The 17135-nt window shown below is 46.1% G+C and overlaps 6 protein-coding genes and 2 non-coding genes across 8 annotated transcripts; 6 read left to right on the top strand and 2 right to left on the bottom strand.

Moving 5' to 3' along the window:
• Nucleotides 1–155: 155 nt before the first annotated feature.
• BDW43DRAFT_320589 (MFS transporter) lies at nt 156–2140 on the top strand (the record flags this gene model as incomplete). Its single annotated transcript, XM_032049104.1, has 4 exons — nt 156–300; nt 340–595; nt 659–1774; nt 1870–2140. The coding sequence occupies 4 exons, from the start codon at nt 156–158 to the stop codon at nt 2138–2140; spliced, it is 1788 nt and encodes a 595-aa protein (XP_031898829.1).
• Nucleotides 2141–3350: 1210 nt separating this feature from the next.
• Nucleotides 3351–4171, top strand: BDW43DRAFT_281262 (uncharacterized protein). Its single transcript, XM_032042486.1, has 2 exons — nt 3351–4087; nt 4150–4171. Exon 1 carries the CDS (start codon nt 3840–3842, stop codon nt 4002–4004), a length of 165 nt encoding a protein of 54 aa, XP_031898828.1. The 5' UTR covers nt 3351–3839; the 3' UTR covers nt 4005–4087; nt 4150–4171.
• A 736-nt stretch (nt 4172–4907) lies between these two features.
• BDW43DRAFT_301404 (glycosyltransferase family 69 protein) lies at nt 4908–6264 on the top strand (the record flags this gene model as incomplete). The annotated part of the gene is made up of 3 exons (XM_032045037.1): nt 4908–5474; nt 5541–5766; nt 5846–6264. 3 exons carry the CDS (start codon nt 4908–4910, stop codon nt 6262–6264), a joined length of 1212 nt encoding a protein of 403 aa, XP_031898827.1.
• Nucleotides 6265–9024: 2760 nt separating this feature from the next.
• Nucleotides 9025–11104, top strand: BDW43DRAFT_320586 (putative beta-glucanase; the record flags this gene model as incomplete). Its single annotated transcript, XM_032049103.1, has 9 exons — nt 9025–9283; nt 9337–9425; nt 9481–9835; nt 9884–10038; nt 10089–10198; nt 10247–10334; nt 10382–10496; nt 10548–10577; nt 10628–11104. The coding sequence occupies 9 exons, from the start codon at nt 9025–9027 to the stop codon at nt 10882–10884; spliced, it is 1458 nt and encodes a 485-aa protein (XP_031898826.1). The 3' UTR covers nt 10885–11104.
• Nucleotides 11105–11324: 220 nt separating this feature from the next.
• On the bottom strand, nt 11325–12363 carry BDW43DRAFT_312605 (class I SAM-dependent methyltransferase; the record flags this gene model as incomplete). The annotated part of the gene is made up of 4 exons (XM_032047396.1): nt 11325–11510; nt 11568–11745; nt 11811–11914; nt 11992–12363. The coding sequence occupies 4 exons, from the start codon at nt 12361–12363 to the stop codon at nt 11325–11327; spliced, it is 840 nt and encodes a 279-aa protein (XP_031898825.1).
• A 596-nt stretch (nt 12364–12959) lies between these two features.
• Nucleotides 12960–13452, bottom strand: BDW43DRAFT_312604 (uncharacterized protein; the record flags this gene model as incomplete). Its single annotated transcript, XM_032047395.1, has 2 exons — nt 12960–13123; nt 13191–13452. 2 exons carry the CDS (start codon nt 13450–13452, stop codon nt 12960–12962), a joined length of 426 nt encoding a protein of 141 aa, XP_031898824.1.
• A 610-nt stretch (nt 13453–14062) lies between these two features.
• Nucleotides 14063–14144, top strand: BDW43DRAFT_t158. The gene has a single exon. It is a non-coding gene; the product is annotated as a tRNA-Leu (tRNA).
• A 1409-nt stretch (nt 14145–15553) lies between these two features.
• BDW43DRAFT_t159 lies at nt 15554–15635 on the top strand. The gene has a single exon. It is a non-coding gene; the product is annotated as a tRNA-Leu (tRNA).
• Nucleotides 15636–17135: the final 1500 nt, after the last annotated feature.

Raw genomic sequence — 17135 nt, 5'->3', positions numbered from 1 at the left:
GACAGTGGCCCGAGACCGACATGGATCGGACAGCATGGGTTTATGATCCGAAAATATTTTATCGACCCTGTTGATCTGGAAATGTATATAAAGTCATCCATGTGGAAGTTCTGTCAATGGACCGTGCTTGAACCGCCCTAAACAATTGGCTCAGTATGGATGCTGTTGTTCGGATAGAGAACACACAGAAGGACGTCAGATATCATGCATCGTCGTGGCGCGAAGCTCCTTCAGGTTCTTCTTCGAATGGCGAAACAGGGAATACGTTGACGAGACAGCTCTCCATATCATCATCCATAGGTAGCGCCAGTATATCAACGCAACACATGTCGGACCCAGAACTTCAAGGTAACCTGGAGCGGTGCGGCACAGCGTTGAATACTCTCGATAGGATCGAGTCACAAAGACTTCAGCATGCTTTAACTGTTGGGGAGAGTCTGAATTCGGCGAGGTACTCCTCATCAAGAAAGGCACTTCCAGCATTCGGTGCGGGAAAACCATACCCACCACCATTGCCAGAACGGGAAGATTATGTCGTGGGATTTGACGGACCAGACGATCCTCTTTACCCTCAAAATTGGAGCCTATCTCGCAGGTGAGTTGCTCTCAGCTCGTGTCTATATATCAATCATCTTCTAAATTTTAGCACATCATAAAGACTTTTCATTTCTACGATACTCTCATATACAAGCATGTGCTCCACTTTCGATTCGGCGATTTTCTCTTCATCAAACAGCCAGGTCTCTAGCGCCTTTCATGTTAGCACAGAAGTTGCAACCCTAACCAGCTCCCTTTTTATTAGCGGGTACGCATTTGGGCCCTTAATTTGGGCACCGCTCTCCGAGCTTTACGGTCGTCGCCTGCCCGTTCTCGCCGGCATATTCGGTTTCGCGACGTTTAACGTGGCTGTTGCAACTGCCAAAGACTTGCAGACTTTATTTATATCTCGCTTCTTTGCTGGTCTATTTGGTAGCTGTCCAGTAGCAGTGGTCGCTGCTATATTCTCAGATATATTCGACAATCGCTCGCGTGGTGGTGCGATAGCAGTCTATGCCAGCACCGTCTTCTTTGGGCCTCTTCTGGCTCCCTTTATCGGCGGCTTTATTAATTCGCATCTTAGCTGGCGCTGGACAGCCTACATACCTGCATTGATGGGATACCTGTCTTTCGTTCTCAATATTTTCTTCCTCCGCGAGTCCTACCCACCAGTTGTCTTGATACACAAGGCTGAGGAGCTCCGCAGACATACCAAGAACTGGGGGATCCATGCGAAACAAGAAGAAATCGAGATCGATTTCAGGGAGCTTGTAGCGAAAAACTTTACTCGCCCTGTGAAATTACTCACGACAGAGCCCTTGATGCAAGCCGTAACGCTCTATTTGAGTTTTATATACGGATTGCTCTACTGCTTTCTAACAGCTTACACCGAGGTGTTTCAGGGCGTCTACGGGATGTCACCAGGTATCAGTGGGCTACCTTTCTTCGGTATGATATTTGGCGTCATTGTGGCTACGGGATATATCATTGTCTCGGCACCTTCGTACAACAGAAAGCTTATCAAGAATGGAGAGGTACCCATCCCCGAATGGCGTCTACCACCCGCCCTGATCGGTGGAGTTTTATTCGCCGCAGGCCTGTTCTGGTTTGGATGGACCGGCTTTACTCGAGATATCCCATGGATTGTGCCGACACTGAGCGGGATATTTACTGGCTTTGGGCTCCTCGCTATATTTATTCAGTTATTCAACTACTTAGTTGATACATATCTGACAGTGTAAGTCACGGAACTCTTTTTCTCAACCTTGCGGTCTGGGTTTATTTATTTTCCGCTGCGATCGTGTCTATTAAAGATGCTTACTTTATATTCAGAGCCGCATCTGCAATCGCTGCCAATACATTCGTCCGGTCATTGTTTGCAGCTAGCTTTCCTCTCTTCTCTCGCCAGATGTTTGACAACATGGGAATCCAGTGGGCCTCTACACTTCTGGGTTGTATTGCCACGCTCCTCATTCCAATTCCTGTTTGTTTCTGGCTATTTGGGGACAGGCTAAGGAAGAGAAGTCGTTTTGTGCTCAACGTAGAGACCTCATTCCAATCGAGCGGTCATACGCCCGATGACAGTACTGAGAAGGAAGCATAGGAGAAAAATATGAGGTGGTCTACATATCATAGTTTCTTCTAAACTAGGACATCTGTGTTAGAGACAGTCACACTGATATAACGTTGTAAAGATATACCGACAGAGCTTAAAGCTTAGTTATATATAAGAGAGGTTGCTGATTCAGGCAAACAAGAGATAAAGGAAGCCTTTATATCTGTACATTCTATCGGGTCTAACGCAAGTCATATTATGTTACTGTTTTAATTACTTTAATAGTCCATTCAATTATTACTTAAAGTTTGCTCGAATACGCTTGGAATTACTAAACTATGTTTGACCACTTTCCTAAGCCTCTTGTGGCCTTCAAGAACCTCTCTACTGCTTCCAGAGTATGCCCGCGGATTGATCAACAGGACTATTGTTGGCTAACGGTAATCTGTAGAGCATTATGACTAGAGGAGAAGATAGGAAGTCAGCTGTACAGCCAACCAGACAATAGTGAGCCAAGGTATGCTTTGGGAGGTTGACCACGCGATAAATACACAGCGGTGGGTTAGAAAGTGATGACCTGTTCGAGATGTGTTGTGATTGAGAATGAGAATATCAAGGTGTAAATTGGATTTGTCAACTGATTAAGGTGATACACATATCAAGGTGGCAATGAATCCAGGTCAGATCATGATATGAACTGGTCAAGAGTATAGACTAGGAGGTAGAAGGCCAGAACGGAGCGGTGGGGGAAAAGAAGATAAACAAAATAACACAACACAAGCCTGGCTGGAAAGAAATCATTCACTCAATGTCAGGCGTCGTAGTCTGGCTCTCTGACAACCAATCGGAACACTGTGCAGTCTCACTACAGAGTTCAAACCTTAGGTCTCATATTCCCTAAGAAGGCTTGATAGATATTGTCCTTTCCTATACTATCCCGCAAGTCCCACCAGTTGAGCTCCACAGACAAAGAGGTCTCTTAACAGGGGCAAACTCCGCAATTGGCTCTTACCTAGCATTGAAGCTGGTATCACAGGGGCTAAGGTGATGCAGTACCCAAGAGTGAGGCTCACGACAGAAAATCCTCGAGCAAGCTCCAACAGCCCAAGTTACGGTACGAGTATGCAATCTTGCCTCATTTGATTCGGTCAAAGCTTTCATTAGCCAAATAAGACAAATAAGACCGGAGTCCAAGTGTTCTGGTCATTCTGAATGCGGGTGTACGGTGCTCTCAGGGGATGGCCTCTTCAGATGGGTTTGATATTTCGCTGCAGGTAAATGTGTCTAGTTACTTGTTAATTCGATATATTAATATGGTCCAGGTGAATACGCTATCAAATGCTCTCCTTGCCATGCTCATCTTGCCACTTCTTCGCTATAAACTGGTAAACCCCGATCGTCTTCATGACGTCCGAGGGACACGCAATGGTTCCAAACAATTTTACACGACATAACAGCATCCTCGACACTTTCAAGCAGGAATCACAAGCCAGCTACTATAGATAAGGAAGTCAACTACCGTAAGTACAATGTCTCTGAATTTCCGGACGTGGATAACCGTTGTAATGTTTCTAGTTTTTCGTCAAGCGCGGTAGGAGTCATCTGTGGGAGCAAGTCCTGAGCACTTTGGAGCGGGTGGATCCTAGTTTTGAAGCTTGTCTGCGAGTAGCCTGCTAGGTTGACTCAGTTACCTTCAGATACTTCCCGAGCCACATCCAGGTAGACCCCCATTTTACTCCGAGGTATAATGTCTGAGAGCAAAGGAAGGCTCTTGGCCTGTCCAGAGTGTGACTTCTTCAAGAGCTTACATCGCGGTAACGTCAGCAATCGAGACGGCGAATATCCAAAATTATATCACTATAACAGCAATCTCCTCAATAGCGGGAATCAATCCACGCGGATATTGTCATGACTGCCATGGGCCTCAACCTCCAAATTGGCGGCGGGGTCACTCTTGAAACCAATGCAAGCCCTTGCGATATTTCCAAAGCATTCCTGCGGAAAGGTATGATGCTTCAGAGCATTGCTAATGCATTCTTGGCTCTCAGATATCTCACCAGTGCTCCGTGGACTATGGGGGTGATCAGGCGATGGCGTCCGCGCATGAATTATATAATCGATTATCTTCAAGCCAACTATGGCTCTTTTGGGGATTGTTTGTAGTTCACTAGAGCGGGTCGAATGGATTTTTTCGCTGCTGTAACTCATATGTGTTGAATTGGTCCAATAAAATGCCCTAAAAATATCAAGTTGAATTGCGATAAGTGACAAGGCAGTCCGTAGTTTTCTTTTTTTCGAATCACGCGGAACTGTAAGCCCGAGTAAGCCCATCTTGACTGATCCATTAATCCATTAAGTGATTGATCATCCGCGCGTCCCGGACCAATCCGGGAGGAATGCCAATCCAGACAAACAACTCCACATAAGCTCGGCGTCTTGGCGTCTGTTCATCGCGATCTACACGTTTCCCGGATTCTGATCAGCGGAAATCCGGGGTGCATTTGGGCTGATGGGCTGGGATGGTAGATCAGGCGCCTATTTAGTTCAGCATTGTCGGAATATGTGGTTTTTTAAACCGTCCAAGCATGTCGATTTGTTGGGGTTCTATTTCTCGTACATTTTTGAGAGCCAAGCACCAAGCATGCCAAAACCCCCTGAACTCCTAGGCAGCAAGGCATATTTTTAGCGCGGCCCCTTTATTTCAGCAATGGCGCCCTTGGGAAGGGAACAGCCACATTTAGTTTCTCTGCAAAAATTGCTATATAACGAACGCACATATGATATAAGCAAGTATCCTTATGCAATCCACACCGGCATGAAAGCACTCCTTTACTCCCCGAGTAGGAGGACACGCCGGCTGCGCGTAGCCCTTGCATTAGTCATCCTAATTTGGAGTCTAGTGGAGGTTCTTCACATTAAATATACCCTCGTGCAGCAGGCACACTCTGATCCCGGAATATTGGGAGATGAAAAATTATACATTGCGGGCATTCATTGGAACAGCGAGAAAATCCTCCGCGAGGCATGGATCCCAGCCGTGGTGGACCTGGCCAATGCGATTGGGCCCGAGAACGTCTTCATCAGCATCCAGGAAAGCGGCAGCTGGGACGATACCAAAGGCGCCTTGCTCCACTTAGATCAACAGCTTGCCGCAAATAATATCTCAAGGGAAATCATCCTAGACAAGACGACCCATCTCGACGAAATCAGTAGACCTCCCACTGGCGAGGGCTGGATCGAAACACCAATCGGGAAAACCGAGCTACGCCGTATACCCTACCTCGCCAACCTCCGGAATCTAGTATTGCAGCCGCTCTACGACAAGGAGAGCGAGGGGATCATCTACGACAAGATCCTATTCCTGAACGACGTGGTCTTCACCGTAAGCCTCTAGCCAATTATATATCTCCCCCATCTTCCATCTCATGTACTAACTCCATCCCCCCAGGCCAACGATATCACTAAACTCCTCTCAACGCGGGGAGGTAACTACGCCGCAACCTGCTCACTAGACTTCTCCAAACCGCCCAACTTCTACGACACCTTCGCCCTCCGCGACAGCGACGGCCACGACATGCTCATGCAATCCTGGCCCTACTTCCGCTCGCGCGCATCCCGCCACGCCCTGAAAACCAGCCAACCCGCCCCCGTCACCAGCTGCTGGAACGGCATAGGTTCGTATCCCCTCCCCCCAACCCCCAACCCAATGCAAGTAACCTCCTTAGCCCACAAAACTAACAATTGAACCGGCAGTGGCAATGGACGCTTCTCCCTTCTACCAAAATTCCCCGCTAAAATTCCGTGGCATCTCCGACAGCCTCGCAAAATCCCACCTAGAAGGATCCGAGTGCTGCCTGATCCACACGGACAATCCCTTATCCCGGGACAAGGGGGTGTGGTTGAACCCCAACGTGCGGGTCGGGTATAATATCCCGGCCTATTTGGCGGTTAATCCAGGGGATGACGTGTGGCTTTCGGCGGGGTCGATCTTTTGGGGGTTGTGGATGAATCGGATGCTGAGGTGGTTTAGCACGCCGTGGTTTAAGGAGTATGTTGTGTCGTCGCGGGTGGCGAGGTGGGAAGGGCAGGGGTCGGGGGATAGGGAGATGGGGCGTGTTTGTTTAGTTAATGAGATGCAGGTGTTGACGGAGAATGGGTGGGCGCATCGGTAGGTAGGGTATTTGTATAATCTGGCTGTATAGGATGGTAAGAGGGGAGGGTACGTGGGTTGATTAGGGCGTTGGGATGGGCGTTTGTGATGCTGGGTTATTAAGAAAATGTCGGAGTGTAAGTTATTTAGATATGAGATTTATCCAAGGAGTTCTTTCATATACTTTAGATGTGCTCGTTGATAGGGACTTGAATAGTATTATCAATCCTGGCCCACCATAGGGCTGACTGATATATCACATTTATATCCAACTATACTGCGCATACATGTATCTAGCTATACATATAATAGACGTCCGATTGACCTTGAAACTGCCTGTCGCAGGGGTCCGGCTCTTGACGGGACTTTAAACAGAGACTTGTACTCCCACTGCAGGCTTGGAACCATCAGGCCATCCATGTTCATCTGCCACTATTTCCTCAGCGCCCTCGCAATCTGCAGAAGTCCCACGGGTAATAAACACGGCGATGCCCAAAGCAACTACCCAAAATGGCGCTTCTGACGTATGTCGACTCTTAATGCTGCTGAAGAAGCTATTTTGGGGAATTTTGTCGGCGTTTGACCATTTTATCGTCCTGAACACCACTGGCAGTAAGATCCAAGCCAGTGTCTCGAAGCAGAGCTCCGATTGCCAGGTGGACAGGCGTTGCGTCAATATGTTGCATAGTAGAGCTGAGCCAGCTGACCTGGTGATCGGATCAATGTAGGTCAATAGTGGTTTTCCCATCGTCCCAATGGGTTCTAGGCAGCTTCCCATGTACTCTGACGGTAGAGGTTGCCATGATCACACTTCCCAACGGGGCCTCGCTCCCGCATAACCCCATTTCACGTAAGATTCTAGTTCGATCAAATGAGGAGGATATCTTTTGTTGGATTTGGGTAAAGGCGGAGTTCATCCACGTCCTTAATAATTGACCTCTATGACCTGTTAGGGGAACTAGATCCCGATAAGCCTACGCTATGTACGTGTCCCCTGTCTCTTTTCTTTGTGACTTGCCTCCCCCATGTTGTTATTGGTATAGTCCGAATTGTGGGTCACATAATAACAACTGATTAAAGTTTATCAGGTTTCATGGAATAATAGTTCCAGTTGTCCGAAACCCACGGTGGATCAAAGACACCCCAGATCAATGCCCTGTTAAGTTTGAACGCCTATTCTCATAAGCTTGTACCACTGACAAAGTGAAATCATATCTTCTATGGTGAAATTATATAATTGAGCTCTAATGCTCTAATATAGTCTTGTTTTTAGAAGCCACCATACTGTGACATTTCCGCTAGCCTGTTTTGTGTCGAGGAACAGAGAAAGATCGTTAATATCCAAAGCCCTTCACTTATCTCAATTCAGATTTTTTCCCAGTACTACTAGTATTACAGCGGTATAATTTAAGCTTAAGCGCCTACTTACCAATGAAGTCAATTACACTTATATGGGTGTGGTGGTTATTATCTCCTCGTGCAACGAGTTCCACAAGGGACTTGGGTTTTCTGATAAGATGAGGCTACTGACATATATACCACCACATGGAGATCTCCATCTTGATCAGTTGATTAAAATCAACAATAGGTATTCTGCAGCGATAGGCCAGGGACCTCTGCCATCCCAATCAATATTAAACCAGTGAAATCCCAGCGCTTGCATCGGAGCCTAAATTTCCTTGTTGAACCCCTGCGCAGGGATCATCTACATAACAATCATCACGTGGATCTATCCATAGGAATGCCCCGGTGGGCCCGTCGCCGTGGAGAGGTCGATGAGGAGGCTGCGAGAAACGAAAGCAATGCTGTGGAGAATGAGCACGTTGTTTCCAAAAATGCGTATGGCTTTACGAATACAGAGGAACATAATTGGGAGGAGCCAAAGCAAGGGTCCTTTTTTATGGTCTGTTAGCACCAGCACTCTCAAAGTGAACATTCAACAAAAGCTTCTATTTCGTTGGGAATCGTGATATCGTGATCTCTCGGTGCATGATTCTGGGAAGTCTCTTCGGTGGCGTTCACCGTCTTCTGTTTCATCGCTATATTTGTTATCCTGCTAGTATACGACCGGAAATCGTTCCTACTTTGCGTTATGGTGTGACCCTCAACACGATTGTGTCGGTTCTTGTAACGGGCACCAAATCCCCGTTGTTTGTCGCCAGTGTTGGAATCGGGCAACTGGCGCTTCTCTGCTTGAGCGTGCGCACTTCTTTATCATTTCGTAAGATATGTATAGATGCTGTGATACGACATTGAAGCAAGACAGTTCAACGCGAAGATCGCAAATCCCGAGGTAGGCCTTCCCAGGGATCATGCTTTGTAGACCAAATGATATATCCAACGGACTGCCGACATCCTGTCGAATCTATACTTTTCTTAATCACGAAATGCATGACCATTGTTACGATTTTACTTGCGTTTCTATATTCCTTTCTATTATTCTTGCAAGTTTTCTATTTGCTTTATTGCCGTACGAAGAGCATCAAATATATTATCAAATTCTACCACTTCAAAAACAAATCCCAAACGAACCCTTCCACCCAAAAGAAACCAAACTCCAAAACCCACAATCCATTTAATTTTCTCCGGTGGAACAAAGTCTCCCCAGACCCTGTGCACCGACATCAGTCTCAAGAACAAGGGCAGACGGAAAAATCGCAACTTAACCTACCCCGCAACTTCGGGGTAACACCAACCGATGGCGTCTTGGCTACCAATATAATACTAACCGGCTATAGTATAACCCCGGTCACTGAAGCTCAATACCCATCAATTAAGCAAAATGTTACGAATGCGTGCTCTCTCACTTCTACTTTACGGCGCAATCGCTCACGGCAAGTACATCGTGCCCGGGGGCCGGTGGCACGACACAGATGGCAACCTGGTGAATGCCCACGCGGGAGGAATCACCTTTGACGAAAACACGGGCCGATTCTGGTGGTTCGGCGAATACAAGGTCGAGGGACAGGAAGAGGGCGGTGGAGTGTCGGTGTATAGTTCTGAGGATTTGGCGACGTGGGAATCGCATGGGTTAGCGTTGGGTATGCTGTGCATCGTGGATTTGATTGGTGAGACGTGTTGCTGATATTGGCAGAACCGGTGGAGGGGCACGAGTATATTTCCCCGGAACATATTATTCAGCGACCGAAAGTTGCGTATAGTGAGGAGGCGGATCAGTATCATGTGGGTGACGATTTCTTTCTATCGTGAGGCTTCGTGGTCTAATGGGATATTACAGATGTTCTGGCATGCAGACAATTCTTCGTATGGATGGTTGCTACAGGGATTTGCCGTATCTGATACCATTGGCGGGCCGTATACGTTTGTTAATGCGACGGCGCCGATGGGGAACTGGTCGCAGGATTATGGTCTCTTCACGGACTATAAAGATGGGCGATCATATGCTCTGTACTCGAACGGGGATAGGAAGGAGGGTCGCGATGTCTATCTTACTCGGTACAATAAAGATGTCACTGAGCTAGAGGAGATTGTCCACCGGTTTGATAAATTCGATCTCGAAGCGCCTACTATTATCCAAACGGATAAGAGTTATTATGCGTTGATGAGTCACAAGACCGGGTACAGGCCGAACAGTGAGCGAGATTCCTGCTTGAGTGAGTTGGATTGGTCTAATTATGTAGATGTCGTCGCTTTCAGGGCTGATTCCCTCGAGGGTCCTTGGTCTCAACCGTTTACGGTTGCACCTTTCAATACCCGCACGTTCAACTCCCAGTCCGGCTCCTCATTAAAGATTCAGGGGACTAAGAAGACTACCTATCTTTATATTGGGGATCAGGTATGAAATCACGAACTTTCAACTATATTACTTCTGCTAATATGAATAAGTGGGACACAAACTCGCTTTGGGAGAGTCGTTACATTTGGCTGCCCGTAGACATTGATGATAAGAAAAAAAAGCTAGAGTTAGTCTGGCACAATGTCTACGACCTTAATGTGTACGTGCTCAGATCCTCATGAAATTCTCCTATACTGAAAAACTGTAGCAAAACCGGCGAGTGGAAACCGATCAAAGGCAAGACATACTATGGAAAAGATGCGAAGACTTCCGGAAATGCATTCAAGCAAGAGGCAGTATGTGTAGATTTTCTCCACATATATGATATCCGCTCACTGTATAGAATTTCGCCAGCGATAATGTCATCTTAACTGGTATTTACGGCAACGACAGCACAGTCACATTCGAAGGGATTGAAGGCACGGGTAAACCGCAATGGGTATCATTCTACTACCAGAGTAGGTCATGCTCCCTCAACAAAAACGCGAGATGCTAATAAGGTTCAACAGACACAGATGATATGGGATTCGGAGACCAACGTAAGCTTCTAGCACCCCTTGTAACTTGTCCTTTCTAACAAAGGTTGCAGCCGGTGGAAGCCCAGATCGTATTGGGGGTTCATGGCAACTTCGACGCATTAGTAGTGTCGTTGTCAACGGTGACACATCCAACGTACAAACTCTCTATCAGCGGGACACTCACAAAGGAATCATCCTCTCGACTCCGCTACAGTTGACCCTCGAAAAAGGCAACAAAAACACCATTACAATCGGGGGTTTGCACAATGGGTTTGATTATAAAGGAGCGGATCTGGACCGGATTGTGGTTTATCCTCCCGAGCATTAAAGTGCAAGCCTGCTGTTTACATATATTCTCTAGTGGTTCCCTGCTATAAGAGTGACGAGTGGAAGTTGAATCATGTTAAGGATAAACCGTGCGTGCCGCCTTTAGAATACATATGGTATCCTGGGTAGGGCGTCTATCTGGATATATGAGGCCACTTGTCCGTTATAGGGACTAGGACAGGCAGTGGCTACAAAAGCTAGAGTTGTAGGTACCACTCCTACGGCTAACGATTCGATTAGGCAGCAGTGGGGATAATCCTGGCTGGAGATATGGTTGCTGGGGTTGCTTTGCAGTCTTGAGAGGAAACTCGTTGATGTACGGACTTACTTCTGTCAATGTTGTATGTATCCAATAGATTCAAGCACCATTATTAAAACCTAGGTGTTTTCCGTACTAACATTTCTCCGAAACCCTAGATTGCAAGTGAAGTAAGTCCCCGTCTAATTCAGCCGACGCATCCTAAACCCCATAATGGGAGGCATCTCCCGGAAATTCTCGTCCGCATCTAACCTCATCTTCTGCTGCTCATCGGGTGCGCTGAATGTTGGTTCTTCCAAAGCATCCAGGAAGAGGCCAGCCTGAAAGAAGGGTCGAAAGAGCTCATGCAAGGGGCGATGGTAGTAAATCTGCCCTGGCATTAGAAACTCGGCCAGGAGTATAAAAACAGCCGAGGGCATGCCTACCTGTAATTTTGGTTGCCCTTCAATCGCCACACCGCGTGCTGGTGGTTTGTTCATATAATGGGTTAGGCTAAAAGTGTATACAGGCTCTGTCATGCCGTTTTCCTCGTTAATCCTGAGCTCGATTTCACGCGAGCCGGAGGTAGTGTGAAAGACGGGGTGGAGAGTGTTGGCCACGAATCTAATTTTGAGAGACATTATGAACACACTATCTAAAATCATGACATGGACCATGACTGAACTCACCTTCCTCCAGGTCGAAGTAGCTTCGGCAGCATTGTCGCTAATGGCTGCAGCGTGGAAATATCCATCGCGGCCATATTCATCGTTACGATTTCAAAGCCACCGACCTGAAACGATATCTGTTAGTCCTTATTTTCCACCTGGCTACTCACGGATGGTAACAGCACGAAGCTCGCTCATATACCTTCTCCGCAGCAGTCAAGATATCTTGCCACGCGACACCATCGGCGCTCGACAGATCCAGGAGCTTATAGGTGATTCTAGGAGAGCCACGCTCTGTGTTTGTCTGATAACCTTCTGCAATTTCGATCATCTTTGGGCTCACATCTGTCGCAATGACTTGAGCACCCTGTGCCGCCAGCCATCGCGCAACTAGCCCATTGCCGGTCGCGAGATCAAGGGCGTGAGTTCCAGGATCAACACGGGCAAGCTTCTCGAGGACAGGAATCTCTAGCTTGTTGTACCATTTATTGCCTGTGGTGCCCATTCTCTTGTCCCAGAAGGTGGCGTTGACATCCCACGATTCAATAGCTTCGGCGTTGAGATCGTGAGCCATGGCGACAGTCAGAGACAGGAAAATTAGGATAAGATCCCAGAGCGGGGCAGTCGTCGTCTTTATATTGAATAAATAGCTTGCATTTGAGATGAGTCACGCTCGTATTCAACATGAATCCTTGTCTAGTAAACTGCACTTCGGAATCTTTCGACCCGCGCTAAATCGAACATTGACATTGTAGTCAAAGCGATATTGAACCGGACTAGATCCTGATATGTCAGGATTTAATCTCCGCCGTGTTCCATCAAAACCTGAATGCAAGGATATGTCTTTTCGGAACTGCACTTGACTAGACCCTGCTAGAATGACTTGGATATATTTGCCCATGAAATGAGCGGCGTGCCATATTCTGAGCTCGTTTCAACGATATCGCTCCTTCTGGCATAGTTCCTAATACTAGGGGCCTATCTTCTTGTTACACTATCTTCATGTGTCGCCCATTAACCGCTAAAATCCCACAACCGAACCTCGTCTTTCTCCACTGGGCGATCTTCATGGCTTGTCACTCCATGTATCCCTCCCGCCAAAAAGTCTTCAGCTCGAGTCATCTTGTAGTCCGGTAGTAGACAGTTCCACTCGTTTGAGACTCCGAAAGCTCAGTAGACATACCTAAGAGGACGCCAGACGCGAAACTCGCGGCTAGTGAATCCACCTGCTTGAACGGGAATGGCAGGATGATCAACTTTAGGCAGCCAAGTGCTCTTCACCACTCCGGCCTTGAGGTCTTCGGCTTTCATCTTCACGACTGCAAAGGGGCCACCTTATTACCGCAAATCAGCACAGAGTTCTGAACGGGTACCAGGAGATCCATATAATAGCAAACGTACCGCGAACTTTCCCCCCGATTGCAATCAGTTGCCCCACTTTTAATTCGTCGCCTTTGATGTCCCCAACGATAGGCCATACGCCTTCGTATTCAACCGCTCTAGCGATGACATTGCAAAAACCCTGGACTGTGATGAGGTTGATCTGGGAATCCTCACCACCCTCGAGTAAGATGGCCCGACAGTTGTTAAAATCGATCTGATTCTTGAAGGGGTGGACATGCTTCGATGTCTTATATGGTGCTGCATAGTAATTGATGAACATGCCCGTCAAGCCTTATGTAGGTAGGAGATATACGTTTGGAACCGCACAAGGCTATTAATTGCCGCTTAGCTTACCTGCCGGTTGTGACACCTTTGACAGTTACTAGATTCTCTGAGCTCTGATTGGTGGGTCACGGACGCGTTGGTATACAGAGCAGCCAGCATACACCACCTGTGTTACTTCTTTCCTCGCCACGTTTAGTGTTCTAGATTTGAGCTACCAATATCATATTGTTTGAGTTTCGTATTACCGGTTCGATGATTTAAGTAAAGATCAAGTTAATTTAGGTTTATATTAAACGTCTTACCGCATATATCTTGAGCTAATCTTTATCTTATTACTATAAGCCAATTCAACGCATTCACCCATCCCTTAACAATGTGTGTATTGAATCCACGACAGACCTAGAATGTATCGACCCCATTTGCCGAGTGTATCACCTTGCAGTTGACCTCTGATCAAATAGCTGCTCTCAATAAAAAATATTATAGTCTTGTAAACGCATATAACATGATTTTCTGCCAATTGGAGCCTCTAGCGAGCGAAATGTTTAGCTTACCCGTATATCTTTGTTTATATTATCAAGAATATCAACCCAATTTCAACCAAGGGCGAGATGGCCGAGCGGTCCAAGGCGCTGGAGTAAGGTTCCAGTCTCGAAAGGGGCGTGGGTTCAAATCCCACTCTCGTCAACATGTTTTTCCCCAATTCGGTTTGGTTTTTGTTTTTGCCTTAATCCAATCGATTGATCGTATAATGATACATAACCGGCTACCTAAGCATTTGCGCCATAGCATACTCTACATTACATGAATCATCTTTCGTAGGTCATAAGTAAGTGGACGTTGTGTATACGTCGAGGGGCGCAAACGATGCCTAAGCACTGTAAGTGTATATTCTGAAATTATCACAGAGTTCAATTGCTTCGCGAAGAAATTATTATCTCTTACACATGTAGTAGAGCAAAATGAATTGAAGGTGGCCGGCGTTGTTCCAGAGTAAATCGTATGCCTTTCCTACTATTCCTAGATCCCACATTCCGTTATACATACCAATCTAATGGATATCTATGGTAATTATCTACGTCATGTTAACATTACAAGCAAATATTAACAAATCAAGCATTAAGCAACATACAGGGAATCAGCCGTGGACACGCAGCTATTTACTTCCCAAATATGTAGCATCAATCTTGATATAACAGTCAAGCAGGTCATACAGTAGTGTCTTAGTATTTGGACCAATACCGTGATAATTGATATATCCGATATCAACTAAAGCTCGTGTAGATCAAGCAGCCTGACTGGTGGTTTTCTAGGATGAAGACTTTGGCAATCCAAGATATAGCAGTCCCAGATATTTAACAAACATTAATCATGTTCGCTAATAGTACTTTGGTGGGAAAATAAGATAATAGTCCAGTTGAGTAGATTGAAAGCCTCTGGGCAATTCTGGTGCTCATAATGAACCCCCAACTTTATGAATCCTTTATCGTGACTAAGTTTCATGCAGTGCCGTTGCCATCGTTCGTGCGGGCATGAATTGTCGAGTTTCGTCTTACCCTTACTCCCCGTTGAAGACACAGGGAGGAAGAAACAAAAGAGGAAAGTATAGTCAAATAGCTGTTGGTGTATATCATATAGTGCAACGCTAGGCTATAATTTTGGTGGAGTGATAGATGTGTCAAAATGGTTACACACCAAAGACATATTGCAGACTCTATGCCAGACACCCACGTCAAACTTTTCATGAATTTAGATGGGAGTATGGCTCATAATAACATGGTATCTCACGATATCTTACAGTCGGGCAAGTCCAACTTCCTATAGAGCTTGTTATAATTACATCATAACATATATATGTGTAGGCACTGAGATTCTCTTTTCCATTGCTATAGGGCAACGCGTGGTCATGTGACCAGCGCCCGAAATTCTACATCCTGATGGCTAATATCAGGCCTCTCTACGCAGTCATTCCAGAGCATGATTCAATTCTGCTAGATATAGTACACCATCATGCGTTGATACCAACCCTGGTAATATAAGCCACACACATAGCTCGCCGCTCAGAATGTCAAATAAGTAATTAAAAACTCAACCAAGGCGAGATGGCCGAGCGGTCCAAGGCGCTGGAGTAAGGTTCCAGTCTCGAAAGGGGCGTGGGTTCAAATCCCACTCTCGTCAGCATCTTTTTGGATTTTTGGTATCCTTCCTACCATCGCTATTTCAGTATGGCACCGCAACAGGTGGGCTGAGCTATCATTGCGGCCCCTTGAGATGGGTGCTGTGTAGTGGTGAGAATGTCCACTACTTGAGTTTGTACAGTCCTAATGCATATATCCTTCACCGCAATCTTCTATCCCATGATCTCCAACAATATCCTGTAATACATTTCCAACTATCAATCCTTCGTTCTCCAAAAAGAAGGGTTCTATGCTAGAATATCAGGTTCAGTTAATAATAACGCCTATCGACCAGTATTCGAGACCGTGGAACGCGCTAAAGGACTATACGTGATTGTTAGTCAGGATATGGATACCTCATCTTTAATGACAAAATGCTGAAGCCCGTAATATAACTTCTACCCCGTAATTATTCATCCAGATATGTACTGACCTAGACATTAGTTAAAAACATGGCAAGCTTTATTCTTCGTAAGGGGGTCTATTCCCCCCCCCCCCCCCCTTGGGCAATTTTTGTTATATTGGACTTCTGGATTCGGGCAAAGAGATAGACCACCGCGGCCATTAATGATGTACGTTACATTAGCCCTCTCTGAAACCGATTGCATACAAATTCTCTATCTCCATATTCGGCAGACTTTTAACAAAGCAAGCATACGATTGATGCATCGAACCAGAGACCAATCAATTACCACCCAAGACACGGGTGAGTTTTTAATGCACCATAGGTTCTGTTGTACACTTGATGAGACCGGTCCTAGTGCTAACAACAGCGTACTGGAGATCACTCATGCCTGAAAAAGCAAATGGTGTGCCAGAGCCGAGGGCATTAGTTGAAACAGGATACGTCGCAGTCGACATGGTCTCAGTGGTATAAAGGTAGTGATAGCCGTTGCAAGTGAGAAGGCCGACCATATAAGAATACCACCCACCAGATATATGAAGCCCAACCAAAACGGCACTTTTTATTTCGCAAATTGTCTCTTCTAATAATGATAGCGCTGGGCATGCTACCTTTCATTAGTATAAGAGTGCTTAAGTGTCCTTGTGATTTCACTTTTGTTCGTTGTTTCACACAGGTGAACGGGTACCTCAATCATGGAATTTGTTGAACTTTTGGACTTATAATGCTGAGCTGCCAGGTCATATCGGGGAGAGTTCTTATAGAGGCAAACTTTTAAGGGTCTCATGTCTCTAAAAACTGTTTGTGGGATTTGCCCAGAACGAAGACCTGATGCAGCATTAACCAAATTGTAATCCATAGTCCTACCAAGGATGGAATTTATACTTTCTTTCAAATTACTGGTTACGCAATAAACTTTAACTCCACCAGGTGCTTGTAGAATGGAGTTCCCTAACCACTATATGAAGTACTAGGTGTCTAGGTCTACCTCTCTGCTGTCTATACAATGTCTTATGTCACACCTCATTGGCTCCCTAGACGGATCACCTGACCCACAGGCACAGCCATAAAGAAGCTTGTCTACAGTAGTTCAGGCAT

This window comes from Aspergillus alliaceus (genome assembly GCF_009176365.1).
Source record: "Aspergillus alliaceus strain CBS 536.65 unplaced genomic scaffold BDW43scaffold_31, whole genome shotgun sequence".
Lineage (NCBI taxonomy): Eukaryota > Fungi > Ascomycota > Eurotiomycetes > Eurotiales > Aspergillaceae > Aspergillus > Aspergillus alliaceus.
Note: the sequence above shows the minus strand (reverse complement) of the source record. Positions and strands in the feature narration are given on the sequence as shown.